This window comes from Poecile atricapillus, chromosome Z, assembly GCF_030490865.1.
Source record: "Poecile atricapillus isolate bPoeAtr1 chromosome Z, bPoeAtr1.hap1, whole genome shotgun sequence".
Lineage (NCBI taxonomy): Eukaryota > Metazoa > Chordata > Aves > Passeriformes > Paridae > Poecile > Poecile atricapillus.
In genome coordinates, this window is record NC_081289.1 from 190,601 (window position 1) to 214,694 (window position 24,094).

Below are 24,094 nucleotides of genomic sequence, written 5' to 3' on the forward strand. Positions count from 1 at the left end.
CCCCAAAGTGACCCTCTATCCCTGACCCCCCAGCACTGCACCCCCAAAATGAACGCTCCTTCTCACACACCCCACCTCAAACAGTGCCCCCCCCGTCTTCTCCCCCAGCCCCTGATACCCCCAGACTGCCCCCATCTCTTGGGGTCTCCCCAGCACAGGGATCCCCCTAAGCCCAGAACTGGGGACAGTCGCTTTGGACAGGGGGGACACCGGGGGGGCACCCTGGGGTGCTGGGGTGGGGAGCAGGGGTGACCTCAGGAGGGAAACTCCAAGTTCTTCCCAAGGCATCCAGAGCTGGGCCATCCTGGGGGAGCGGGTTGGAGACGTGTGGGGACCCCTGGGGACACCTGGGGACACCTGGTCATACAGGGGGGACCAGGACAGAGCTTGGGGACCCCTGGGGCACGCTGAGGACCCTGATGGGACCAGGACTAAGTCTGGGGACCTCTGGCTGTTGTCGTGTGACCAAGAAAACATGGGCTTGGAAACATCTGGGGACACCCGAACACCCCAGAAGGAGCAGGGTCAAGCTTTGAGACCTCTGGGGACCCTCCCCATACCGAGGTGTTGGGGGGAGCCCTTCTGCCCCCCCCCCAAATCCCCCAGAGCCCCGGTAATCGGCTCGACCCGGCTCAGGGGGCCGATTAGGCGCTGAGCCCGGTTTAGCCCACCCTAATCCCCAAGTTTGGCCGGGCTGAGCCCTGATCCCCATTAAGCAGCTTTGGGGGCGCAGGGTATATCAGGGGGGTGGGCGTCCCCCCCCCCCACCACCGCCACCATGGACGAGGAGGAGTTCTACCTGTTCAAGAACCAGTCGTCGGTGGGGCCCTGGGATGGGCCCCAGTACCACATCGCGCCCATGTGGGCCTTCTACCTGCAGACCATCTTCATGGGGCTGGTGTTCGTGGCGGGCACCCCCCTGAACGCCATCGTCCTCATCGTCACCATCAAGTACAAGAAGCTGCGGCAGCCGCTCAACTACATCCTGGTGAACATCTCCGTCAGCGGCCTCATGTGCTGCGTCTTCTGCATCTTCACCGTCTTCGTCTCCAGCTCCCAGGGGTACTTTGTCTTCGGGAAGCACATGTGTGCCTTTGAGGGCTTTGCAGGGGCCACCGGAGGTACGAGGGGACCACGGGGGTACTGGGGCTGCTGGGGCCAGGGATGATGGAGTGACCACTGAGGGCTGCTAGGGCCAGAGGTGGCCACAGTGATCTCCTGGGGCTGTGGGAGTTGGGGTGACCACCATGGTCTGGTAGGGCTCGGGGTACTGTTGACCACCAAATTCTGCAAAGGCGTTGGGAGCTGGGGTGGCCACCGCAGGCTGCTGGGGTGATGGCATTGGGGTGACCTGGACCCTGAGGAGATGACCACTGTAGTCTGGTGGGACTGTAGGAGTTGGGGTGACCTCTGGGGTCTGGAAGTGGGGGTGGCCATTATGTTCTGGGGCTGGGAGAGTTGGGGTGATCACCGTGGTCTGGTGGGGCTGAAGGTGGCAAAATGGGCAGGGTTGAGCCCTGTGATCTGCCCTGGTGGCTGGAGGAGCTGGGGTGACCACCAAGGCCGGAAGGTGGGGGTGAGTCCTACGTTCTACTGAGGTCACAGGATATGGGGTGACCCAGTGGCCTGGGGGGCCATGGGAATTGAGGTGACCTGGAGCTGTGGTGGCCATGGGCGGAACAAGAGCGGCCTCGTTCCCCCAGGGCTGGTGACAGGGTGGTCCTTGGCCTTCCTGGCCTTTGAGCGCTACATCGTCATCTGCAAACCCTTCGGCAACTTCCGCTTCAACTCCCGCCACGCCTTGCTGGTCGTGGCGGCCACCTGGATCATCGGCGTCGGCGTCGCCGTCCCCCCCTTCTTCGGCTGGAGCAGGTGGGGACACGGTGGGCACGGGGGGCAGGGGGTGGGACGGCTCCGGGAGTGGCAAGGGGGGGGTCATGGGGGTGCCACGGGGGTGCCACGGGGGTGCCAGGTGAGTGCTTGAGGCACCAGGGGTGCCCTGGGGTGCTGTGGGGGCACCGGGGGGTGCCACATGGCGCAGAGGCTGAGCACAGGTGCTGCAGGTACGTCCCCGAGGGGCTGCAGTGCTCCTGCGGCCCTGACTGGTACACAGTGGGCACCAAGTACAAGAGCGAGTACTACACCTGGTTCCTCTTCATCTTCTGCTTCATCGTCCCTCTCTCCCTCATCATCTTCTCCTACTCGCAGCTGCTCAGCGCTCTGCGGGCCGTGAGTGCCGGGGGCACGGGGGGCACAGGGGACACGGGGGGCACTGGCGTCAGGCACGGCCGGGAGCGAGGGATGGAGAGCGGAGCGGGGCTGGGGGCAGAAGGGAGGAAGGGAGGGAACGAGAGATGGAGAAGTGACCGGGAGCAGGGAGGGAGAGAGGGCAGGATGGGGAGCAAGAGGGAGGGAGAGGGGACTGGAGGGATGCAGGAAGGGAGGGGAGGTCACTTGGACACGAGCACAGGCAGGAGGGTGGGCAGGGACCAGACAGGGCAGGGGGGTCAGGGGGCTGCACAGGGGACTGGGCGGGGGCCAGCAGCCCGGGCAGTCCCAAGGTGTCCCTGTCCCCGGCACAGGTGGCAGCGCAGCAGCAGGAGTCGGCCACGACACAGAAGGCAGAGCGGGAGGTGTCACGCATGGTCGTGGTCATGGTCGGGTCCTTCTGCCTGTGCTACGTCCCCTACGCGGCCCTGGCCATGTACATGGTGAACAACCGCGAACACGGCATCGACCTGCGCCTCGTCACCGTCCCTGCCTTCTTCTCCAAGAGCTCCTGCGTCTACAACCCCATCATCTACTGCTTCATGAACAAACAGGTGACATCAGCGGCACCGGGACACCCACACAGACACGGAAGAGGGGCCCGTGGGATGGGGGGACACCCAAGGACAGCTGGTGACAGGGGCATCCAAGGGTGCCCAAGGATATCTGAGGAGCAGGGAGACCCAACATGGGGAACGCCCAGGGGTACCCGCGTGAGGAGACACCTCAGGACACCCCGATGAGAGGAATACTTTGGCAAGGGGGACACAGAGAAGATGGGGACACCCCAGGACATTGGGGCAACGGGGACATGCAGGGGCACCCAAGGACATCGGGGGAACAGGGACACCTGGGGGTGGCACATGTGGGGTGTAAGGGGCATCCAGGGACACCCGCACGGCACCATAACCCCAGGGACAGGAGATGGGGCCACCGTGGCATCTGAGGGTGGGAGGACAGTGCCAGGGCTGGACACAGGACCAGCGAGACCCCCAGACTGAGCCACCCCCTCTCTGTGACCCCGTGTCACCTGTCTGCACCCCGCAGTTCCGCGCCTGCATCATGGAGACGGTGTGCGGGCGGCCCATGTCAGACGACTCCGACGTGTCCAGCTCGGCCCAGCGCACCGAGGTCTCCTCTGTGTCCTCCAGCCAGGTCGGCCCCAGCTGAGGGGCTCTGGCACCGCCCCAGCCCTCGGGACCCCCGGCTGCCCCCACAGCGGGGCCGGCACTGCCCCGGGGGCCCCGGCCAGCCTAGGATGTAGCGCGGGTGGGACAATAAACCACGGCCGCGGTCTGAGCGCAACGGGGACCCGCTGAGCACCTGGGACCTGAGGGACAGGGGACCCACAGCATGGGCATCCTAGGGGCAGCTGTGCCCCACGGCCGGCTGGGAATGGGGGAGCCCGGGGCTGGCTGTGCCCATGGTGGGGTGGGATGGGGGTCTCGGTGGGGCTGTGCCCCATGGTGGGGTGGGATGGGGGTCTCGGTGGGGCTGTGCCCCATGGTGGGGTGGGATGGGGGTCTCAGTGGGGCTGTGCTCCATGGTGGGGTGGGATGGGGGTCTCAGTGGGGCTGTGCCCCATGGCGGGGTGGGATGGGGGTCTCAGTGGGGCTGTGCCCCATGGCGGGGTGGGATGGGGGTCTCGGTGGGGCTGTGCCCCATGGTGGGGTGGGATGGGGGTCTCAGTGGTGCCTGTGCCCATGGCAGGCTGAGATGGAGGTCTCAGTGGGGCCGTGCCCCATGGTGGGGTGGGATGGGGGTCTCAGTGAGGCTGTGCCCCATGGTGGGGTGGGATGGGGGTCTCAGTGGGGCTGTGCCCCATGGCGGGGTGGGACAGGGGTCTCGGTGTTGGCTGTGCCCATGGTGGGGTGGGATGGGGGTCTCGGTGGGGCTGTGCCCATGGTGGGGTGGGATGGAGGTCTCAGTGGTGGCTGTGCCCCATGGTGGGGTGGGATGGGGGTCTCGGTGGGGCTGTGCCCATGGCGGGGTGGGATGGGGGTCTCGGTGGGGCTGTGCCCCATGGTGGGGTGGGATGGAGGTCTCGGTGGGGCTGTGCCCCATGGTGGGGTGGGACAGGGGTCTCAGTGGGGCTGTTCCCCATGGCGGGGTGGGACGGGGGTCCCGGCAGTAGCCGTGCCCCACTGCAGAGAGAGGACAGGTGACAGGAGTGGCTTTGCCCCATGGCAGGGACAGAGGGTGGCTCCCAGGGGGAGCTGTGCCCCACAGCGGGGCAGGGTGGGGGCCTGGAGGTGGCTGTGCCCCACGGTGATGCCATGGCAGGACTCTGCTCCCTCGTCCCCCTCACAGGCAGGGAGGGCAGGGAGGGGGTGCTGCTCTTCATCTGTGGGGCTGGGGTGGGGCCAAAGGCCCCCCATCCATGGGGCTGAGCTCCTCACCCATGGGGCTGGGGCTGGGCCCCCCATCTGTGCAGACAGGGTGGGACTGAGCCCCCCATCCATGGAACCGGATTCCTTCTGTGGGGCTGAGCCCCCCAAGCCCCCGGGGCAGGACTCCCACGGGCCTCATGTCCCCCCACACCTCCCACACCCCCACCCAGTTCCCCCCACTCACTCCCCTCCTCAGGGGAACCCTTCTGGCCCAGCCCAGGGGGGCTCCCCCAGATCCCGCTTTAGGGGGAAACAGGGAACTGAGCTCCGTCCCCCTCGGCCCATCGGGGGCTGAACAGGTTTATTGAGTTCCAACCAATCCGGATCCCTTCAATCAGCCCGAGGAGAAAACCGAGGAATAAACCCGGAGGAGGCGAAAAATCCATGTCCAGAATTGTCACAGGGCCCCAGATCCCCCTGGATGGGGGGATGCTAGGAGAGGGGCTGCTGCTGGGCTGGGTGTCTGCACCAGAGGCTTTCCCAGGGTTCCAAAAAACACTTCTGCTGTCCCAAATCATCCCTGGTGTCCCAAACCGACCCCGACGTTCCCACATCACCCCCGGCACCCCCCAAGCCCTGCACGGGGCCACATTCCCGACCCCCTCACCACTGGGGTTAGGGAGGGGAGGAAAAGGAGGAGTAGAAAGAGGAGGAGGAGAAGGAAATGGGAGGATCCAGTCAGCCCTTGGAAACCTTTGGGAAAGGATTTAAAGGAAAACTTGGGAATTTGGAGATGGCTGGGCCCAATTCCACGCAGCTCTGGTGGCTGCAGGGGGACAAACAACACAGAAGAGAGAAAACCCTGGGGATTGTCCCAGAGCGGGCTGGGATGGTGGGATGAGGCCCTCCCCCAGAGGTCTGGGGGGTTCAAGGCACTTGGAGCGGGGCTGGGGGGAAGGGTCTTGCCCAGATCCCACGGGGCAGCGACAGGGGAGGAGGCTCCAACCTCCCTGGGGTCACCTCCGAGTCACCCTCTGAGTCCTGCTGCTGCTCTGACAGTTCTGAGGGTTTTCTTGGGTTTGAATTTTCATTTCAATGTTCACTTTTTATTCCAATTTCACATCAGTGTTTCCATTTAATTCAATTTCACTTCTTTGGTTCTAATTCCGTTTCAATTTCAATTTTCGATTTTGATTTCAATGTTTAATTCCAATTCCATTTTTAATTCAAGTTTCAATCCAATTCAAATTCCAATTTCAATTTCAACTTTAATTCCAATTCCAATTCTAATTTTTATTCCAACTGCAATTCCAATCCCAGTCCCTCTGTGAATTTCCCACTCCCCCCCGGGCCCCGCAGCCCTGGGCAGCCCCGTCGCTGCCCCCGCGCCAGGGGAGCTGTTCCCACATGTGGTAAAACCAAAACATACAAAAATAACCCAAAAGTCATTAAAATCCGGGGAAAACCCACGAGACGAGCCCCAAGTGCCTGGGGAGTGTGGCTTTCCCGAGCCCCGGGAGCCGGGATGGGGCTTCTCCGGCAGAGCGGCCTCGGCGAGGGACGGAGCCCACGAACAGGCGTCGGCGTTGAGCCTAGAACTCGTCGTGCCGCACCAGCGCCTCCCCGAAGTCCGTGGCCTGGCTGCCCACGAACAGGTCTGACTTGTCCACGATCTCCTCCCGCGTCAGCTTCCCATCCTGCAGGGAATGCCACATCCCGCTATTCCCCATCCCGCTATTCCCCATCCTGCAGGGAATGCCACATCCCGCTATTCCCCCATCCTGCTATTCCCCCATCCTGCTATTCCCCCACTCCTCCCATCCCGCTATTTATTTCCCCATCCCGCTATTCCCCATCCCGCTATTCCCCATCCCGCTATTCCCCATCCTGCTATTCCCCATCCCGCTATTCCCCATCCTGCAGGGAATGCCACATCCCGCTATTCCCCATCCCGCTATTCCCCCATCCTGCTATTCCATCCCTCTATTCCCCATCCCGCTATTCCCCATCCTGCTATTCCCCCATCCTGCTATTCCCCATCCCACTATTCCCCCACCCCGCTATTCCCCATCCCGCTATTCCCCATCCCGCTATTCCCCATCCTGCTATTCCCACACTCCCCCCATCCCACTATTCCCCCATCCCGCGATTCCCCATCCTGCTCTTTATTTCCCCATCCCGCTATTCCCCCATCCCGCGATTCCCCATCCCGCTATTCCCCATCCCGCTATTCCCCCACTCCTCCCATCCCACTATTCCCCATCCCGCTATTCCCCATCCCGCTATTCCCCCACTCCTCCCATCCCGCTATTCCCCATCCCGCTATTTATTCCCCATCCCGCTATTCCCCCATCCCGCTATTCCCCATCCCGCTATTCCCCCACTCCCCCCATCCTGCTATTCCCCCACTCCTCCCATCCCGCTATTCCCCATCCCGCTATTCCCCCATCCCGCTATTCCCCCATCCCGCTATTCCCCCATCCCGCTATTCCCCCATCCCGCTATTCCCCATCCTGCTATTCCCCATCCCTCTATTCCCCCATCCCGCTATTCCCCATCCCGCTATTCCCCATCCCGCTATTCCCCCATCCCGCTATTCCCCATCCTGCTATTCCCCCACTCCTCCCATCCCTCTCCCAAACTCCCCCCAGAGCTGCTGGCCCACCTTGTCCTGGTCAGACTCATAGACGAGGTGCCGGGCCTCAGCCTCGGCGTGGTCGTAGTCCGAGGGCAGAATCCAATCCTTGGTCTCCTCCTTGTCCATCTTCCCATCCCGGTTCTTGTCCCGGAATTCCACAAACTGTTCCCGCTCCGTCTTCACCCACTCGGGCTCATCGGCGTCGCCATCCTGGCTGTACATGTCACCTGGGGGAGAGCAGAGTCACAGCCCCATCCCAAGGATTGACCCAAAACCCTGAGTTCCCTAAATCCATCCCCAAAATCCCAAAGCACCACCTGGGTCATGATTTCACCCGAAAATCCTGGATGGAGTGGGGGCAGGTGGGAGTTTGAGAGAGAGAAGAATGCTCTGGGAGGGGAGGGCTGGGAAGGACATGGTGGCAGTGGCTCCCCCTGGACGGGGACACTGTGGGATATGGCCAGGACACGGAGCAGCAGCAGCAGCAGCAGCAGCAGCAGCGTCTCACCAATGTACTCCTCCAGGTCAATGAAACCATCGCCGTTCTTGTCAATGTCCTCCATGGTTTCCTGCAAGAAGATGCGGGTGTGAGCCGGGCCCGGAGCAATTCCTGCCCCTCGGTGACCACCGGCATCCAGAGCTTCCCAAAACGCCTCTGTGCTGGCCCCACCTGCACAACGATGTCCTTCATGTAGTCATACTCCTCGGGGTGCAGGAAGGCTGTGAACTCCTCCTTGGTGGCCGCCAGGTCCCCATCCTTGTCTGCCATCTTGAAGCGCCGCTCGTCCCGCACCATCATCTGTTTGTAGTTGAAGCCATCGTCGGGGTCTGGATCGTCTGCGAGGGAGCACAGGGAGCACTTGGGTCAGCTCCGGCAGGGCAAGGACCGCGGCAACCACCAACACAACCTCAACCCAACTCAACATTCTCAATTCAACCTCAGCTCAAACTCAACATCCTCTGCTGAACCTCAGCTTCAACCTCAAGACAACCTCAATCTCCCTCAACCCAACCTCAGCCTCCTCCACGAAACCTCCTGAACACAACCTTCTCATCCTCAACTTCCTCAACACGACCTCAACCTCCTCCTCTAAACCTCCTGAACACAACCTTCTCATCCTCAACTTCCTCAACCCAACCTCAACCTCCTCCTCTAAACCTCCTGAACACAGCCTTCTCATCCTCAACTTCCTCAACACGACCTCAACATCGTCCCAACCTCAAATTTCTCCATTTCCTCCCTCTCAGCACAATCTCCCAACGCTTTGCCAACAAAAGCTCAGTTGCAGCCAGCACTTCTCTCCCGTGCCCACTCCCAGGAGGAGCTGCAGAAGCCCTGGGATCATGACATTCCCAGGGCTCAGGGGTTTGGCCGGCACGGCCAGAGGCTCAACCTGAACTATTTTGGGAGGGGAATGTGTAAGGGGATCTCACTCGCTGCCGGGGCGGTGGCAGGGCCAGGGTGGGGCACGTGTGGCCACTTGGCACAGCCCAGCAGCAGCAGGAGTGCCAGGACACGGGGCCAGCAGTGGCCAGCAGCCCATGGAGAGCGTGGATCCTGCGGGGCACTGCTCTGCTGAAGTTAAACCAGAGGCTCCCTGGGTCCCTGGTCTGTTCCCGGGACAAAAGGCAGGCATTCCGGAGCCCTGATCAAGGGGCTTGGGATCAAGGAGCTCTGGAACATCCATTAAATATCCAAAGATTTTGACTTTAAGGCAGCTCTAGGGCAGAATGAACCCCAAATTCCCCATTCTGTTCCCAAGGTTTTGCCTTGAGAAGCAGCACAGCCTCAAACAAGGAAACCTTCGGGACTCATTAACAGACAATTTCTTAATTGCTGTTGGGCTAATTAATGGGTTTGATGGGGGAGTGGTGGCGGGGCCAAGTGGATTAAAAAGGGTTAAACCCTCCCAAAGCTCCCAAAGTCAGTTCCAGTCTTGGTCCCTGGGCTGGGAGAGCTCTGGGGGAGCAGAGGGACGGGAAGGAGACCGAGCCAGGGCATTGCTCAGAGCATGGCAACAAAGCCACAAACTCAACCCAACATCTTGTCTCCTGGGACAGGCATTCCTGGTCTGGGGTCCCACCGTGGGACTGAGCAATTAACAAAAACAGGAGTGATGATGATGATGATGATGATGATGATAATCTGATTTTGAAGAGAGTTTCAAAGGAATTTCCAGTCTCAGATGAAGCTCTTGGACATTTTTCACTTGACATTCCCTGCTTCCCAGGACTCCCCCCAGCAGAACCCCACTCTGCTCCACGACACTTCTGGGGTCCACCCTGTGACTCATCCTGCTTTTGTAATTAATTAATTAACAAAAGCACTCCCAGCACCTTGTTTTGCTGACACAACACCACATTCTGGACCCCCCAGAGCAGCGCAGGGCGATGCCTGTGCATCCCTTGGCCATGGGCCAACACACAGGAGACACCTCCAGAGGCACTCCAGCCCCACTCTGGCCAGGGACGGGAGCAAGGAGAAGCCAGGGGAACATTTCAGCAGCAAGGAGCTGTGAAGAAGCAATTCCTGCCGAGAGGAGCCAGAGGCAGAGCGTGAGGCAGGATCCTCCCGGCACTCCGTAAGGATCCAAGTATGTGGGAGCAGCACGAGTCGAGGCTCCAGTGGGGCCTGCCAAGGGCACTCGGCCCCCAGCGCCGCTCCAGCTTTGGAATCGGCCGTGCCGGGGGCTGGGCATTCCCCACACGGAACTCCTCCTTCAGCTCATTAAGGAAGTCCCATTAATTCGGGGTTTTCTCATTAAAGCTCTCCCTCATGAACGTTCGTATTTTGCCTTATCCAACACCTGCAGGTCCTAAATGCCGCCCCAGGCTCCTCAAACAGTGCTCAAACCCTTCCCAGGACCCCTCTGTCCCCTTCCAGGCTGGATCTACACAGGCAATTAGCCCAGAGCCCAGAAATCCATGGCAAAGGGAGGTTTGGGAGGTGCTGTCCCAGCCCGGGGGTGTCACAGGGACTCCCCCGGCCACCAGCACAGCAAATCCAGATCCTCCCCGATCCCGAGGGAGATGGATGAGCCTCCCGTGCAGCGGCTCCCCCTCTGCACATCCCGCCGAGCAGTTTGACTATTTTTGGCAATATTTAGGAAATTAGAGTGGATTCAACGCCCCGGAGCTGCAGCTCCTCCACCCGGGCCAGTCTGCAGTGCTGGAGGCCAGAGCTGGCACAGTGCTTGAGGGTTTAAGGTTTTAACCCCAAAAGAGCTGTTGCCTCCCTCACTCCCAGGGATGTCTGAAGCCATGGAACAGTGCTGGCCCAGCATGTGCCCCAAAATCCCCAAGTTCTGGGGTCTAACACTGCTCCCAGGACAAGGGAAAGTGATTGAAATCTCTGCTAACCTCTGTTCTGTGGCTTTAGGCACGCAGCGGTGCCAGGGTGGCTCCACAGCTGCACATCAGTGGGTTCCACCTGCAGGTCCCAAATTCCCCCACAAGCCAGGAATGCCAAAGGACAGGAAACCCCCACTCCCACATGCCACTGATCCCCAAATCACCTGGATTCAGCCCAGAGCTGCATCTGTCACCACGGACATTAATAATGCCCAAGTGTGACTGCGGAGGGGAAAAGAGGGATGTGGGGTGTGTAAATGTCCCCATGGGGAGATTTCCACGCATTTTGGGTTCTTTTCCTTGGATTTCTCTTTGTTAATGCCACCAGGAGGTCAATCTGGAGAGTTGTGGAGATTTTCAAGTGTAACATTAAAGGGACATTTCCTCCAGCTGGCCCCAGGTATAGCAAGGCCATGTCCTACACCACACTCCTGTGCTTGTCCCAGGGCACAAATCCATCTCGGCTCAGCCCAACGCCAGCCCTGCCACCGCTCCACACTCTCAGCCATGGACTCCTCAATCCAGCCCCAAACTCCCCCTCCACCACAGCCCCATCCGGAGCCGTGTCCATCCCGCTGACCGTCACCCCGCAAGCCCGGAGTGACCACCCACTGACCGCCGTGCCACGAGCCCGTCCTGACCCGCCTCGGGGACCCAAAGCAGAGCAGGACACCTCAGCTGCTGCCTCCAAGAAAGGCTCATCCCAAGAGCCAGGACCTACCCAGGATATATCCATAGGTGGCATTTTTATACTCCTCCCAGGAAACAAGCCCGTCCTCGTTGAGGTCATGGCCCTTCCACTGGCGCTCCACATCCTCGTAAATCCAGCGCTTTTGGGCAAACTTGATCCAGGCCTTGAGCTCCTCCACTGTCACAAACCCATCTCCATCCTCGTCTATCTTCCCTACAATCTTCCTGTAGGAAACACAGAGAAACCCAGCAAAGGTTAAAAAGCAGGGAGGGAATGGAAGGGGCAGAGGGGGCAAGTCGAGGTCATCATAGAATTTGGGAATTCAACCATTTGGAGAGTTTATCCTTAAAACCAACATGTGGTTCAGCTGCCAGAACTTTGGCTCAGACATGAAAATCACCGGCTCAGCCACTTTTGGACCACTCAGGTTTTGGTTTCAGGGTTAATTAAGGGTTTCAGGGGGAAAACTTCCTTTTAAGCCCGTGGGAAATACCCATCCATGCACCCTTGGACCAAGACAGTGCTCATCAGGTGATGAGCATGGACCCATATTTATATTAAAAATGGGAATATCGGCTCTACCTCTCCTGGTGACACCAGGAGAAAGCTGAGGTGGCTCTGGAATTTGCCAATTCAACCATTTGAAGAGTTTATCTTTAAAACCAACATTTGGGTTAGCAAAACATTCAGAAACATTTGGAAAAAAGCGAGCTCAGCTGCCAAAACTCTCTCAGACACAGAAAACACCGGCTCAGACACGGAAATCAAGAGCTTGGCCACTCTTGAACCACTCAGGTTTTGGTTCCTTCAGGAATTACGAATTTTAGGGGGGAAATCTTCGCTGTTAAATCTTAGGAAAGCTCCATCTGCGTGTCCTCCACACGTTTCTGCTGGAGCGGGGGCGTTTGGCCGTGCCGGGGGCAGCGGAGCCGCGCGAGGCCAGCGGGGCCGGGCCGGCGCTGCCCGCGGAGCAACCGGAGCCGCGGCCCCAGCGCCGCGTGCCTCCGTTATTTTTAGCAGCAGCTGCAGGAAAGGCCGGCAGGAATGCAGGATCCAGGGGCAGATGGAGCCGGGGGGTGGGGGCCGTTTGATCCGCGCCGCTCTGCGCCGGGAAGGTTTGGGGCTCCTCGGATGAAAATCAGGGATAACGGTCCCAAAATCTTTTGTCTGGTGGAGCGGGATCCTGGCTTTTTCACTTTAAGGTGAAGGTTTAACGGAAAACAGTCGAGGAATCCTGAGCTCCGGCCCAGGTATTTGAGGAATTTTAGAAGACAGGTGGAAAATATGGAATTTTTAAATTTTAGATCACTAGGGCTATTAATTCCAAAAATATTGACGCAAAGGGAAACCCGGACACTGAAGCCACCTGTGCTCAGAGCCAGGTTTCTGTGTTTCAGAACTGCCTTGGTCTAGGAAAATCAGGAATTCCTCTGTGGCACAAAGGATGTTCCTGGCAATGAGAAGCTGGAGAGAGACTGGAAGAAAAAGAGGAAAAATGTGGAATTTAGTTCTGACAGTGAGGTGCCAGAGTGGGGGCAGTGGGCAGGGCCTGGAGACCTGAGTGATTTTATAGAGAAAAGTATTTTTAAAATATAATAGAAACATTTCAGAACTTTTTGTATCAATGTGCAGAGTGTCCCTCCCAATATTCCTGATCAAACACAGAAATATGCAAAATGTCACATAACTATTCAGAATTTTTCATATAAATATATAACAAGTCTATCAATACTATAAATTCTGCATAATGTAAAGTATCACGTGAATATTAAACATTTGCCCATGAAAATATATAAACCACAAATAAATCTGTCAAATCCTTCCTATTTCAAGGAAAAAAACCGATTGTTTCCCTCTCCCAAGAAGGTACATCACCAGCAAAGGGATTTTTTAGGGAAAATCCCTGGAATGGAGGAGCAGAGCTGGCAGGGGTTGATGGCCAAGGCATCCAGGTTTTTCCAGGGCAGTTTCTAAGGGGTTAATTAGGGAACAGCTTCCCAGGGAAGTCAAACCCTGTCCAGCCCAGCCGGGCACTCAGGAAGCTCCCAAACCTCCTCCCCACCCTGGGCTGGCACCAGCTGCTCCCGGCTGCTTTCCCAGGGCAGGAGCCACCAAAGCCTCACATTTTCCCAAAGCCCCGCTCTGCCCCGCTGCAGGGGAGGGCAGCAGATGTTGGGGAAGGGCCGGCAGCTGCCGCCGTTCCCGGCTCCAAGGGGCTGCTGCCAGTTCCCTGCTCCCATTCCCGGCTCCAAGGGGCTGCTGCCAGTTCCCTGCTCCCATTCCTGGCTCCAAGGGGCTGCTGCCAGTTCCCTGCTCCCATTCCCGGCTCCAAGGGGCTGCTGCCAGTTCCCTGCTCCCAGGCACGGTGCCCGCGGCTCCCCAAGCGCGGGGAGGGAGAGGAGGCACTGGGAGAGCCCCGAGCCGGAGCTCTGGCACAACCAGAGACCCTTCCCTTCGCCCCCTACAGCCCGGAGCTGCTGGAATCGGAGCGTGATCCGGAGTTCCTGGCAGTGGTTCCAGCTCGGGAAGGCAGGGCTCGGCCCCTGCGGATAAAAGCGGGGCTGTGCTGTGCGGAGCGCGTCAAATCTGCCATGGCCCGGCCGCCGTTCCGGCCACAACTCGGCACAACAATGGCATTGAGCCGTGACTGAGCCTGGGATCAGAGCCCTGGGATCAGAGCCCTGGGATCGGAACCCTGGGATCGGAGCTCTGGGATCAGAGCCCTGGGATCGGAACCCTGGGATCAGAGCTCTGGGATCGGAGCCCTGGGATCAGAGCCCTGGGATCAGAGCCCTGGGATCAGAGCCCTGGGATTGGAACCCTGGGATCGGAACCCTGGGATCGGAACCCTGGGATCGCAGCCCTGGGATCAGAACCCTGGGATCAGAGCTCTGGGATCAGAGCCCTGGGATCGGAACCCTGGGATCAGAGCTCTGGGATCAGAGCCCTGGGATCGGAACCCTGGGATCAGAGCTCTGGGATCGGAGCTCTGGGATCAGAGCCCTGGGATCAGAACCCTGGGATCGCAGCCCTGGGATCGGAACCCTGGGATCGGAACTCTGGGATCGGAACTCTGGGATCGAAGCTCTGGGATCAGAACCCTGGGATCGGAACCCTGGGATCGGAACCCTGGGATCGGAACCCTGGGATCGCAGCCCTGGGATCATCGGGACAGAGCCCAGGGCAGGCCGGGGCCCAGCTGCCCTCAGAGTCTGATGCTGCTCCAGGGGCATGGAGACATTCGCTCTGATCCTGCCAGGACTCAAAAAAGCCTCCTGGATCCTGTATTGTGGAGCTTATGGAGCCACCAGGGCCTAGATCCAAGGGATCAAGGGGTTTTCCGGTTTAAATTGTCCCCGGAGGGAGGAAATTCCCTTGGGTCCAGGAGGTGCTGGGGGAGAGGCCAGCACCCCCCTGCCACTGGGGTCTGGATGATCCCCAGGGATGGATGGAACCGGGCACCCCCTGCCCTGCACATCCCGCTGTGTCTGGGGAAGTTTCCCCAGCACCCACGTGGTTGAGCTTTTCTTTCCCATCAGGGAGCACCATTCCCACAAAACAGCCCAAAATTCACCGTGGGCCGTGGCAGGTGCTGCTCCAGCAGCAGCAAGGTTGGGATTCTAGGCTGAAAAAATCGGGTCTGACTAAAGAAAGGAGAGATTGAGGTGGGATATTGGGAAGGAATTCCTCCCTGGGAGGGTGGGCAGGGGGGCACTGCGGGGGCTCGGGGGTCCCTTCCCACCCAACCATTCCATGAAAACCCAGCCCAAGGCACCCGGTTGGAAGGTGACTGGAGCACAGCACCCTGAGAAGGGTCCCCAGCTCCCCTGGGAGCCTCCGTCCCCCTGGCCCTGCTGGAGGCTGCAGTTCCCAGGCTGGAGCCTCCTGGAGCCCCTGAACAACTGCGGCAGCAGCTGCTGCGGGGGCAGCCGGCACCACACTGGCCCCACACTGCTCCCGGGAACAATCCCAGCACAGGCTGGGAACACGGATCCTGGGGAAATACGGATCCCAGGGGAAACATGGATCCGAGGGGAAACATGGATCCTGGGGAAACATGGATCCCCGGGGAAACAGAGATCCCTGGGGAAACAGAGATCCCAGGGGAAACACGGATCCCAGGGGAAACAGAGATCCTGGGGAAACATGGATCCAGGGGGAACACGGATCCTGGGGAAACAGAGATCTCAGGGGAAACATGGATCCCAGGGGAAACAGAGATCCCTGGGGAAACAGAGATCCCTGGGGGAACACAGATCCTGGGGAAACAGAGATCCCAGGGGAAACAGAGATCCCAGGGGAAACAGAGATCCCAGGGGAAACACGGATCCTGGGGAAACAGAGATCCCAGGGGTAACAGAGATCCCAGGGGAAACACGGATCCTGGGGAAACATGGATCCAGGGGAAACATGGATCCAGGGGAAACACGGATGCTGGGGAAACACAGATCCCAGGGGAAACAGAGATCCCTGGGGAAACACGGATCCGAGAGGAAACAGAGATCCCAGGGGGAACACGGACCCCAATGGAGACACGGATCCCAATGGAGACACGGATCCCAATGGAGACACGGATCCCAGGGGGAACATGGATCCCAATGGAGACACGGATCCCAGGGGGAACACAGATCCCAGGGGAAACACGGATCCGAGGGGAAACACAGATTCCAGGGGGAACACAGATTCCAGGGCGAACATGGATCCCAGGGAAACACGGATCCCAGTGGAGACACGGATCCCAGGGGAGGCACAGCTGGATCCCAGGGGATGCACAGCCGGATCCCAGGGGATGCACAGCTGGATCCCAGGGGATGCACAGCACATCCTGGGGTCCCAGCAGACACTGGAGGAGGAATCTCCATGCAGGCTCAGTTTTCCCAACTCCCAACCAAGTCCTTCCAACCGAGAAATACCAGTGAGAAATACAGGGGCTGCAGCGGCACCCAGAGAACACGGAGCCAGCTCAGCTCAGCACAGCTCAGCACAGCACAGCACAGCTTCCCCCGTCTGCTCTGGAGTTCTGGGGAATGCCTGGCACTGGAAATGGCTCCGGGTGAGTTTTTGGGGAATGCCTGGTGCTGGGCAGTGAATTCCTGGGCTGCACTGGGGGTGGTCACTGCGTTCCCACTCCGGGAAGGGTTGGGGGTCTGTCCTTACCCCAGGCGCTCCTTGCTCTCCTCTGGTGTGAGCTGGTCGAAGCTCTTGGCCTCGTCGGCACCCAGGAAGGCGTCGTGGTCGTAGTCGAAGCTCTGGGCGTCGTCGTGCTCGCGGGCGCTGAGCGGAGCCTCCCGCACCACCCGCTCCTTGCGCTCCGTGGGCTTCGCGGAGCCGCACAGCGCCCACACAGCCAGGCACAGCAGGAGCCGCGGGAAGCGCATCGTGCCGGGCCTGCGGGGACAGGGACAGCGATGTGGGACAGGGGGACAGGGACAGGGACACAGGTGTGAGACAGGGGGACAGGGACAGGGACACGGCTGTGGGACAGGGACACAGCTGTGGGACAGGGGGACAGGGACACGGCTGTGGGACAGGGACACAGCTGTGGGACAGGGGACAGGGACACCACTGTGGGACAGGGACACCACTGTGGGACAGGGGGACAGGGACAAGGACACAACTGTGGGACAGGGACACCACTGTGGGACAGGGGGACAGGGACAGGGACACAGCTCTGGGACAGGGACACGGCTGTGGGACAGGGACAGCGATGTGGGACAGGGGACAGGGGGACAGCTGTGGGACAGGGACAGCGCTGTGGGACAGGGGGACAGGGACACAGCTGTGGGACAGGGGGACAGGGACAGGGACACCATTGTGGGACAGGGATAGCGCTGTGGGACAGGGGGACAGGGACACAGCTGTGGGACAGGGGGACAGGGACACCACTGTGGGACAGGGACACCACTGTGGGACAGGGGGACAGGGACAAGGACACAACTGTGGGACAGGGACACCACTGTGGGACAGGGGGACAGGGACAGGGACACAGCTCTGGGACAGGGACACCACTGTGGGACAGGGGGACAGGGACAGGGACACAGCTGTGGGACAGGGACACCACTGTGGGACAGGGGGACAGGGACAGGGACACAGCTCTGGGACAGGGACAGCGCTGTGGGACAGGGGGACAGGGACAGCACTGTGGGACAGGGACACCATTGTGGGACAGGGATAGCGCTGTGGGACAGGGGGACAGGGACAGGGGGACAGCTGTGGGACAGGGACAGCGATGTGGGACAGGGGACAGGGGGACAGCTGTGGGACAGGGACAGCGCTGTGGGACAGGGGGACAGGGACAGGGACAGCGCTGTGGGACAGGGACAGCGCTGTGGGACAGGGGGACAGGGACACCACTATGGGACAGGGACACCATTGTGGGACAGGGACACCATTGTGGGACAGGGACACCACTATGGGACAGGGACAGCAGAACAGGGACAGTGGGACAGGGACACGCCTGTGGGACAGGGACACCACTATGGGACAGGGACAGTGGGACAGGGACAGCGGGACAGGGACAGTGGGACAGGGACAGTGGGCAGTGCCAGGGTTGGAATGGGAAGGGACAGGACTAGGGCATGCTGTCAAGGATAAATGGGGATTAGGGCAGGTTTTCTGGGAAAAATGGGGATTAGGGCAGGTTGTCTGGGAAGAACAGGGGTTATCTAGAAAAAAATGGGGATTAGGGCAAATTATGTGGGAAAAATGGGGACTAGAGCATGTTATTGGGGAAAAAACAGATTAATAATAATACAGATGATGGGAGCAAAGATTATTAATTAATCCAGATTATCTGAATAAAACAATAAATACAGATTGGGCAAAAGTGATGAACTAATGCAGATTGTCCAGGAAAAATGGAGATTTACTGCACATGGAGTAAATGGAGACTTAGTGCAGATTATGTCGGCACAAATTACTAATAAATGCAAATTATCTGGGAAAATGATGAATTCCTGCATATTCTCAGGGCAAATTGATTAACTGATCCCAATTATCAGGGCACTATAATGATATGGGTTATCTGGGGAAAAGTGAATCACTGATGTGGATTATCAAGGCACAGGGATTAATTAACACAGATTATCAGGGCACAGGGATTAATTGACACAGATTATCAGGGCACAGGGATTAATTAACACAGGTTATCAAGGCACAGGGATTAACACAGATTATCAGGGCACAGGGATTAATTGACACAGATTATCAGGGCACAGGGATTAATTGACACAGATTATCAGGGTGCAGGGATTAATTAACACAGATTATCAGGGCACAGGGATTAATTAACACAGATTATCAGGGCACAGGGATTAATTGACACAGATTATCAGGGTGCAGGGATTAACTGACACAGATTATCAGGGCATAGGGATTAATTAACACAGATTATCAGGGTGCAGGGATTAATTAACACAGATTATCAGGGCACAGGGATTAATTAACACAGATTATCAGGGCACAGGGATTAATTAACACAGATTATCAGGGCACAGGGATTAATTGACACAGATTATCAGGGTGCAGGGATTAACTGACACAGATTATCAGGGCATAGGGATTAATTAACACAGATTATCAGGGTGCAGGGATTAATTAACACAGATTATCAGGGCATAGGGATTAATTAACACAGATTATCAAGGCACAAGGATTAATTAACACAGATTATCAGGGCACAGGGATTAATTAACACAGATTATCAGGGCACAAGGATTAATTAACACAGGTTATCAGGGCACAAGGATTAATTAACACAGATTATCAGGGCACAGAGAGTTTCAAGGCCCGCTCCATGTGAGCAATGTCCCGTTTCCCCCGGAGCTGCTCCTGAGCCCATCCCAGAGCTCCTCAGAGCAGCAGCTGGGGCTGGGGAGGGATCTGGGGGTGGGGAGAGGGGTCCTGGAGGGAAGGAAGGAGGGAAGGAAGTGGATCCAGATGGGAGGAATGTGAAAGACAATGTGCAGCACACTCTGCTCTCCCTCCTCACAACATTCCCTCTCCAGACCTGCTGTGGGTGGAATCCTCCCCACCAAACCGATCCCCCCGGACTGGGACCCACCTGATCAAACCACCCAAACGCACCCGGGGTCAATGGCAGCTCTGGAAGGATTCCAGAGGCTGAGCCCTTTAAATCCCAACAGAAGCTCAGGTGTTCCCCACGCTCGTCACTGAGATCCCGACTTAGATCCAGGTGTTCCCCACCCTGATCTCTTTAAATTTCAGTCCAGGTATTCATCACCCCGATCTATTTAGCCTTAAATTTTAACCAAGATATTTGTGGGGTTTAACTCTTTCACTCTAAATTTAATCCAGATATTCACCATCCAGAGCTCTTCAATGCAAATTTAATTCAATATATTCCTCATCCTTATTGCTTTAATCTAAATTTAAACTCATCTTAAGATATTCCCCATCCTTACCCTTTCAAATTTACATCCAGGTCTTCCCCATCCAGAGCTCTTAAACATAAAGGTAAACCCAAGTGTTCCCATTCCTTAGCTCTCTAAATCTGTGGTGTAAAATTCAGGTATTCCCCTTTAACCTGAACTCACACCAGGAATTCTGCCCTGGGAGTGACCCAGGAATGACCAGGAGTGACCTGGGACTGGTCCCACGTCAAACCAAGACACTGGAGGCAGGACATGGGAGAAAGGACACGGAAAAGCCCTTTCCTTCCTTTCTTTTTTTTTTTTTGAATGGGGATTTATCAGACCATTCAGAAAATCCACAAATTTCAGTTCCTTGGAAGGGGGGGAGGAGAGGGCATGGTGAGGAGATTTGGGTAATAAAGAGTAAAAGTCACTTTTTTAGTGTTTCTGGGGAGGAAAACCATTCCAGGAGGGAAAGGCAGTTCCAGCTGTGAGTGGAGCTCTGGATTTCCCTGTCCTGAGGAGCTGCTGCTCCCTCTGGGCACATCCCAGTGGCCAGAGCCTGGCCAGCGTCACGCTGGCCCCAGGATCTGCCCAGCCTGGAGCACACAGTGACCTGCAGTGGGTCAAACAACCCGATTTTATCTCCCAGTGTCCACACAGAGCCCATTTGGAAGTGATTAAAGAGGGACAATCCAACCTCCAGCCGGATCCAGGCAGTGCCAGGCGCTGGGAGGTGCTGCTGGGAAGGTGCTCAGAGAGACCAAAACCCACAAACCAAGAGTTATCCATAAACAATTATCCATAAAAACCTGGCAGCACCAGCAGCTCCTGCTGACCAACGGGATGGGCCCCTGGGTTTTCTGTGGAGATCCCAAAGCAGAGCCCCTCTCCTCCCAACACAGGCCACTGGCAGCACATCCCTTTTCCCCTCAATAAAGGGATTTGATGGGGCAGCACATCCCTTCTCCCCCAATAAAGGGATTTGATGGGGGGCACATCCCTTCTCCCCCAATAAAGGGATTTGATGGGGGGCACATCCCTTCTCCCTCAATAAAGGGATCTGATGGGGCAGCACATCCCTTCTCCCCCCAATAAAGGGATTTGATGGGGGAGCACATCCCTTCTCCCCCAATAAAGGGATCTCATGGGGGGCACATCCCTTCTCCCTCAATAAAGGGATTTGATGGGGGAACACATCCCTTTTCCCCCAATAAAGGGATCTGATGGGGGAACACATCCCTTCTCCCCCAATAAAGGGATCTGATGGGGGAACACATCCCTTCTCCCCCAATAAAGGGATCTGATGGGGGAACACATCCCTTCTCCCCCAATAAAGGGATCTGATGGGGGAACACATCCCTTTTCCCCCAATAAAGGGATCTGATGGGGGAGCACATCCCTCTTCCCCTCAATAAAGGGATCTGATGGGGGAGCACATCCCTCTTCCCCTCAATAAAGGGATCTGATGGGGGAGCACATCCCTTCTCCCCACAATAAAGGGATCTGATGGGGGAACACATCCCTTCTCCCCCCAATAAAGGGATCTGATGGGGGAACACATCCCTTCTCCCCCCAATAAAGGGATTTGATGGGGGAACACATCCCTTTTCCCCCAATAAAGGGATCTGATGGGGCAGCACATCCCTCTTCCCCTCAATAAAGGGATTTGATGGGGGAGCACATCCCTTCTCCCCTCAATAAAGGGATTTGATGGGGGAGCACATCCCTTCTCCCCTCAATAAAGGGATCTGATGGGGGAGCACATCCCTTTTCCCCCAATAAAGGGATTTGATGGGGGAACTGCAGGGAACCGGGAACAGGAACCAGCGGAGGGAAGATGTGGGGTCAGAATGGGGCTCCAGACCTTCAGCTGGGGAGGAACTCAGGATTCCAGCAGGGCTAGGAGGGACACTGATGGAGGACCTTGGGATTCTAAGGATGCTGACAGAGGAATTTGGGATTTCAGACGGGTTTGATGGGCTGTTGATGGAGGAACTTTAGATTCCAGGTGGGTTTGCTGTAATATTGACTGAGAAACCCGGAATTGCCATTGTTTGCTAGGATACTGACAGAGGAACTCGGAATCCTGCACTGGGCCTGGGACTGTGGTGACATTTAGAGGAAAGTGATGGGAAGAAGCCCCTCTGGACACACATTTCCCATGTGGGAGGCCAACAGGATCCCATAAAAAACCCATAGACAAGACAATTTGCTCGGGTTTGGGAATCAGCCTCTGTTTTTACGGGATTGATCCCATTGGAGCAGCCAGGGAACAATTAACTGGGACTCCATGGTGCCAGGGCGAGGGTGCAGGTGTGGGAAATGCTGCCCATGATAAAGAGGATAAAGATGATAAAGATGTGAGGATGTGGGGGAGACACCGGGAGCTGAAACCCGGGGTAGAACCGGGCTGGTCCTGCCCCAAAGCAGCCACAGAGTTTTGGGGTCACTGATACGGGAGAGGAACACGAGTTTGGGGTGACACCTCCTCTGCCCACAGTCCCCACGCAGGGCGGCGCCGATGGTCCCACAGCCCGGTGTCCCGGTGATCCCGGTGTCCCCACAGCCCGGTGTCCCCACAGCCCGGTGTCCCGGTGATCCCGGTGTCCCCACAGCCCGGTGTCCCGGTGATCCCAGTGTCCCCACAGCCCGGTGTCCCAGTGTCCCAGGGCACCCACAGCCCGGTGTCCCGGTGATCCCGTTATCCCGGTGTCCCGCTGGTCCCACAGCCCGTTATCCCGGGGGACCCACAGCTCGGTGTCCCGGTGATCCCGGTGTCCCGGAGCTCCTACAGCCCGGTGTCCCGGTATCCCCACAGCCCGGTGACCCAATGGTCCCGGTGTCCCGGTGATCCTGGTGTCCCGAGGGTCCCACAGCCTGTTATCCCGGTGTCCCGGGGGTTCCAAAGCCCGGTGTCCCGGGGGTCCCACAGCCCGTTATCCCGGTGTCCCGGGTGTCCCACAGCCCGTTATCCCGGTGTCCCGATGGTCTCACAGCCCGGTGTCCCGATGGTCTCACAGCCCGTTATCCCGGTGTCCCGATGGTCCCACAGCCCGTTATCCCGGTGTCCCGATGGTCCCACAGCCCGTTATCCCGGTGTCCCGGGGGTCCCACAGCCCGTTATCCCGGTGTCCCTCCCGGGGGACCCGCAGCCCGGTGTCCCGTTATCCCGGGATCGGTGATTCCCGCGGGCCGGTCCCGCCCGAGTCGCTCCATCCGCGGGCCCGGTGGTCCCGACCGGCCCAGCCCACCCGCCCTGGGCCCGGTGCGCGGGAGGCCCTGGGGCTCAGCAGCACCGAGCCGCGCAGCGGGACGGGCCGCAGGACTCCCGCCCGTTCCCATGGAGACCGGGCCCGGCGCTGCCGCCGCCGCGTTACCGCCACAGCGGCCCCGCAGAGCCGCTCCCACCGCTCCTTCTGGCCCCGAGCCCCGGCCCCGACCCCGGTGCCCATCCCGGTCCCCTGCCGTCCCTCACCGTCCCCACCGCCGCCGCCGCTGCCGCCGCCGCTCCGCGCACCGGAAGTCGGCGCCGCGCCACGCCGCACGGCCCCCCGCGCGCCCGCCGCGCCCACCAATCACGGGAAGGCCACGCCCCCTCCTCGGCGCCGCTCCGCATTCCGATTGGTCGCTTCTGCCGCCACTCCGCCCCTTTGCCCGCCCCCGCCCCGCGCTCCGCCCCCCTCGCCCTCCCCCGGCCACGCTCCCTCCGGCCCCGCCCACCCCGCCGGGGACGCGGGCGCTGATTGGCTGGAAAGCGCCACGTCCTCAGGCGCGCGCCGGCCGCCGGCCACACCCACCGGGGCGCCCCGCGCCGCACTGCGCACGCGCGTGAGGGACGGGTAGAGTCACGTGGGTGAAAAAGGCGGGAAAAGGGGAAAGAGGCCACGGGTCCCTCCCGGTCACTCCTGGTCACTCCCGGTCACTCCTGGTGACTCCTGGTCACTCTCTGGTCACTCCCGGTCACTGTCTGGTCACTCCTGGTCACTCCCGGTCATTCCCGGTCACTCCTGGTCACTCCCGGTCACTGTCTGGTCACTCCTGGTCACTCTCGGTCACTCCTGGTCACTGTCTGGTCACTCCTGGTCACTCTCGGGTCACTCCCAGTCACTCCTGGTCACTCCCTGGTTACTCCCTGGTCACTCTCAGTCACTCTCGGTCACTCCCAGTCACTCCCAGTCACTCTCTGGTCACTCCCTGTCACTCCCGGTCACTCCCTGGTCACTCCTGGTCACTCCCGGTCACTCCTGGTGACTCCTGGTCACTCTCTGGTCATTCCCGGTCACTCCTGGTCATTCCCGGTCACTCCTGGTCACTCCCTGGTCATTCCTGGTCACTCCCGGTCACTCTCTGGCCACTCTCTGGTCACTCCCGGTCACTGGTCATTTCTGGTCACTCCCGGTCACTCCTGGTCACTCCCGGTCACTCCTGGTTATTCCCGGTC

At 58.8% G+C, this 24,094-nt stretch overlaps 2 protein-coding genes across 2 annotated transcripts; one reads left to right on the top strand and one right to left on the bottom strand.

Annotated features, from left to right (window-relative positions):
* The first annotated feature begins 677 nt into the window (after positions 1-677).
* Positions 678-3,562, top strand: LOC131593021 (ultraviolet-sensitive opsin). The gene is made up of 5 exons (XM_058865166.1): positions 678-1,121; positions 1,704-1,872; positions 2,064-2,229; positions 2,583-2,822; positions 3,316-3,562. The coding sequence occupies exons 1-5, from the start codon at positions 779-781 to the stop codon at positions 3,436-3,438; spliced, it is 1,041 nt and encodes a 346-aa protein (XP_058721149.1). The 5' UTR covers positions 678-778; the 3' UTR covers positions 3,439-3,562.
* A 1,362-nt stretch (positions 3,563-4,924) lies between these two features.
* Positions 4,925-23,245, bottom strand: LOC131573365 (calumenin). Its single transcript, XM_058827264.1, has 7 exons — positions 23,129-23,245; positions 16,436-16,666; positions 11,309-11,502; positions 7,907-8,073; positions 7,745-7,805; positions 7,264-7,463; positions 4,925-6,295 (listed from the first exon to the last, which is right to left on the bottom strand). Exons 2-7 carry the CDS (start codon positions 16,654-16,656, stop codon positions 6,191-6,193), a joined length of 948 nt encoding a protein of 315 aa, XP_058683247.1. The 5' UTR covers positions 16,657-16,666; positions 23,129-23,245; the 3' UTR covers positions 4,925-6,190.
* Positions 23,246-24,094: the final 849 nt, after the last annotated feature.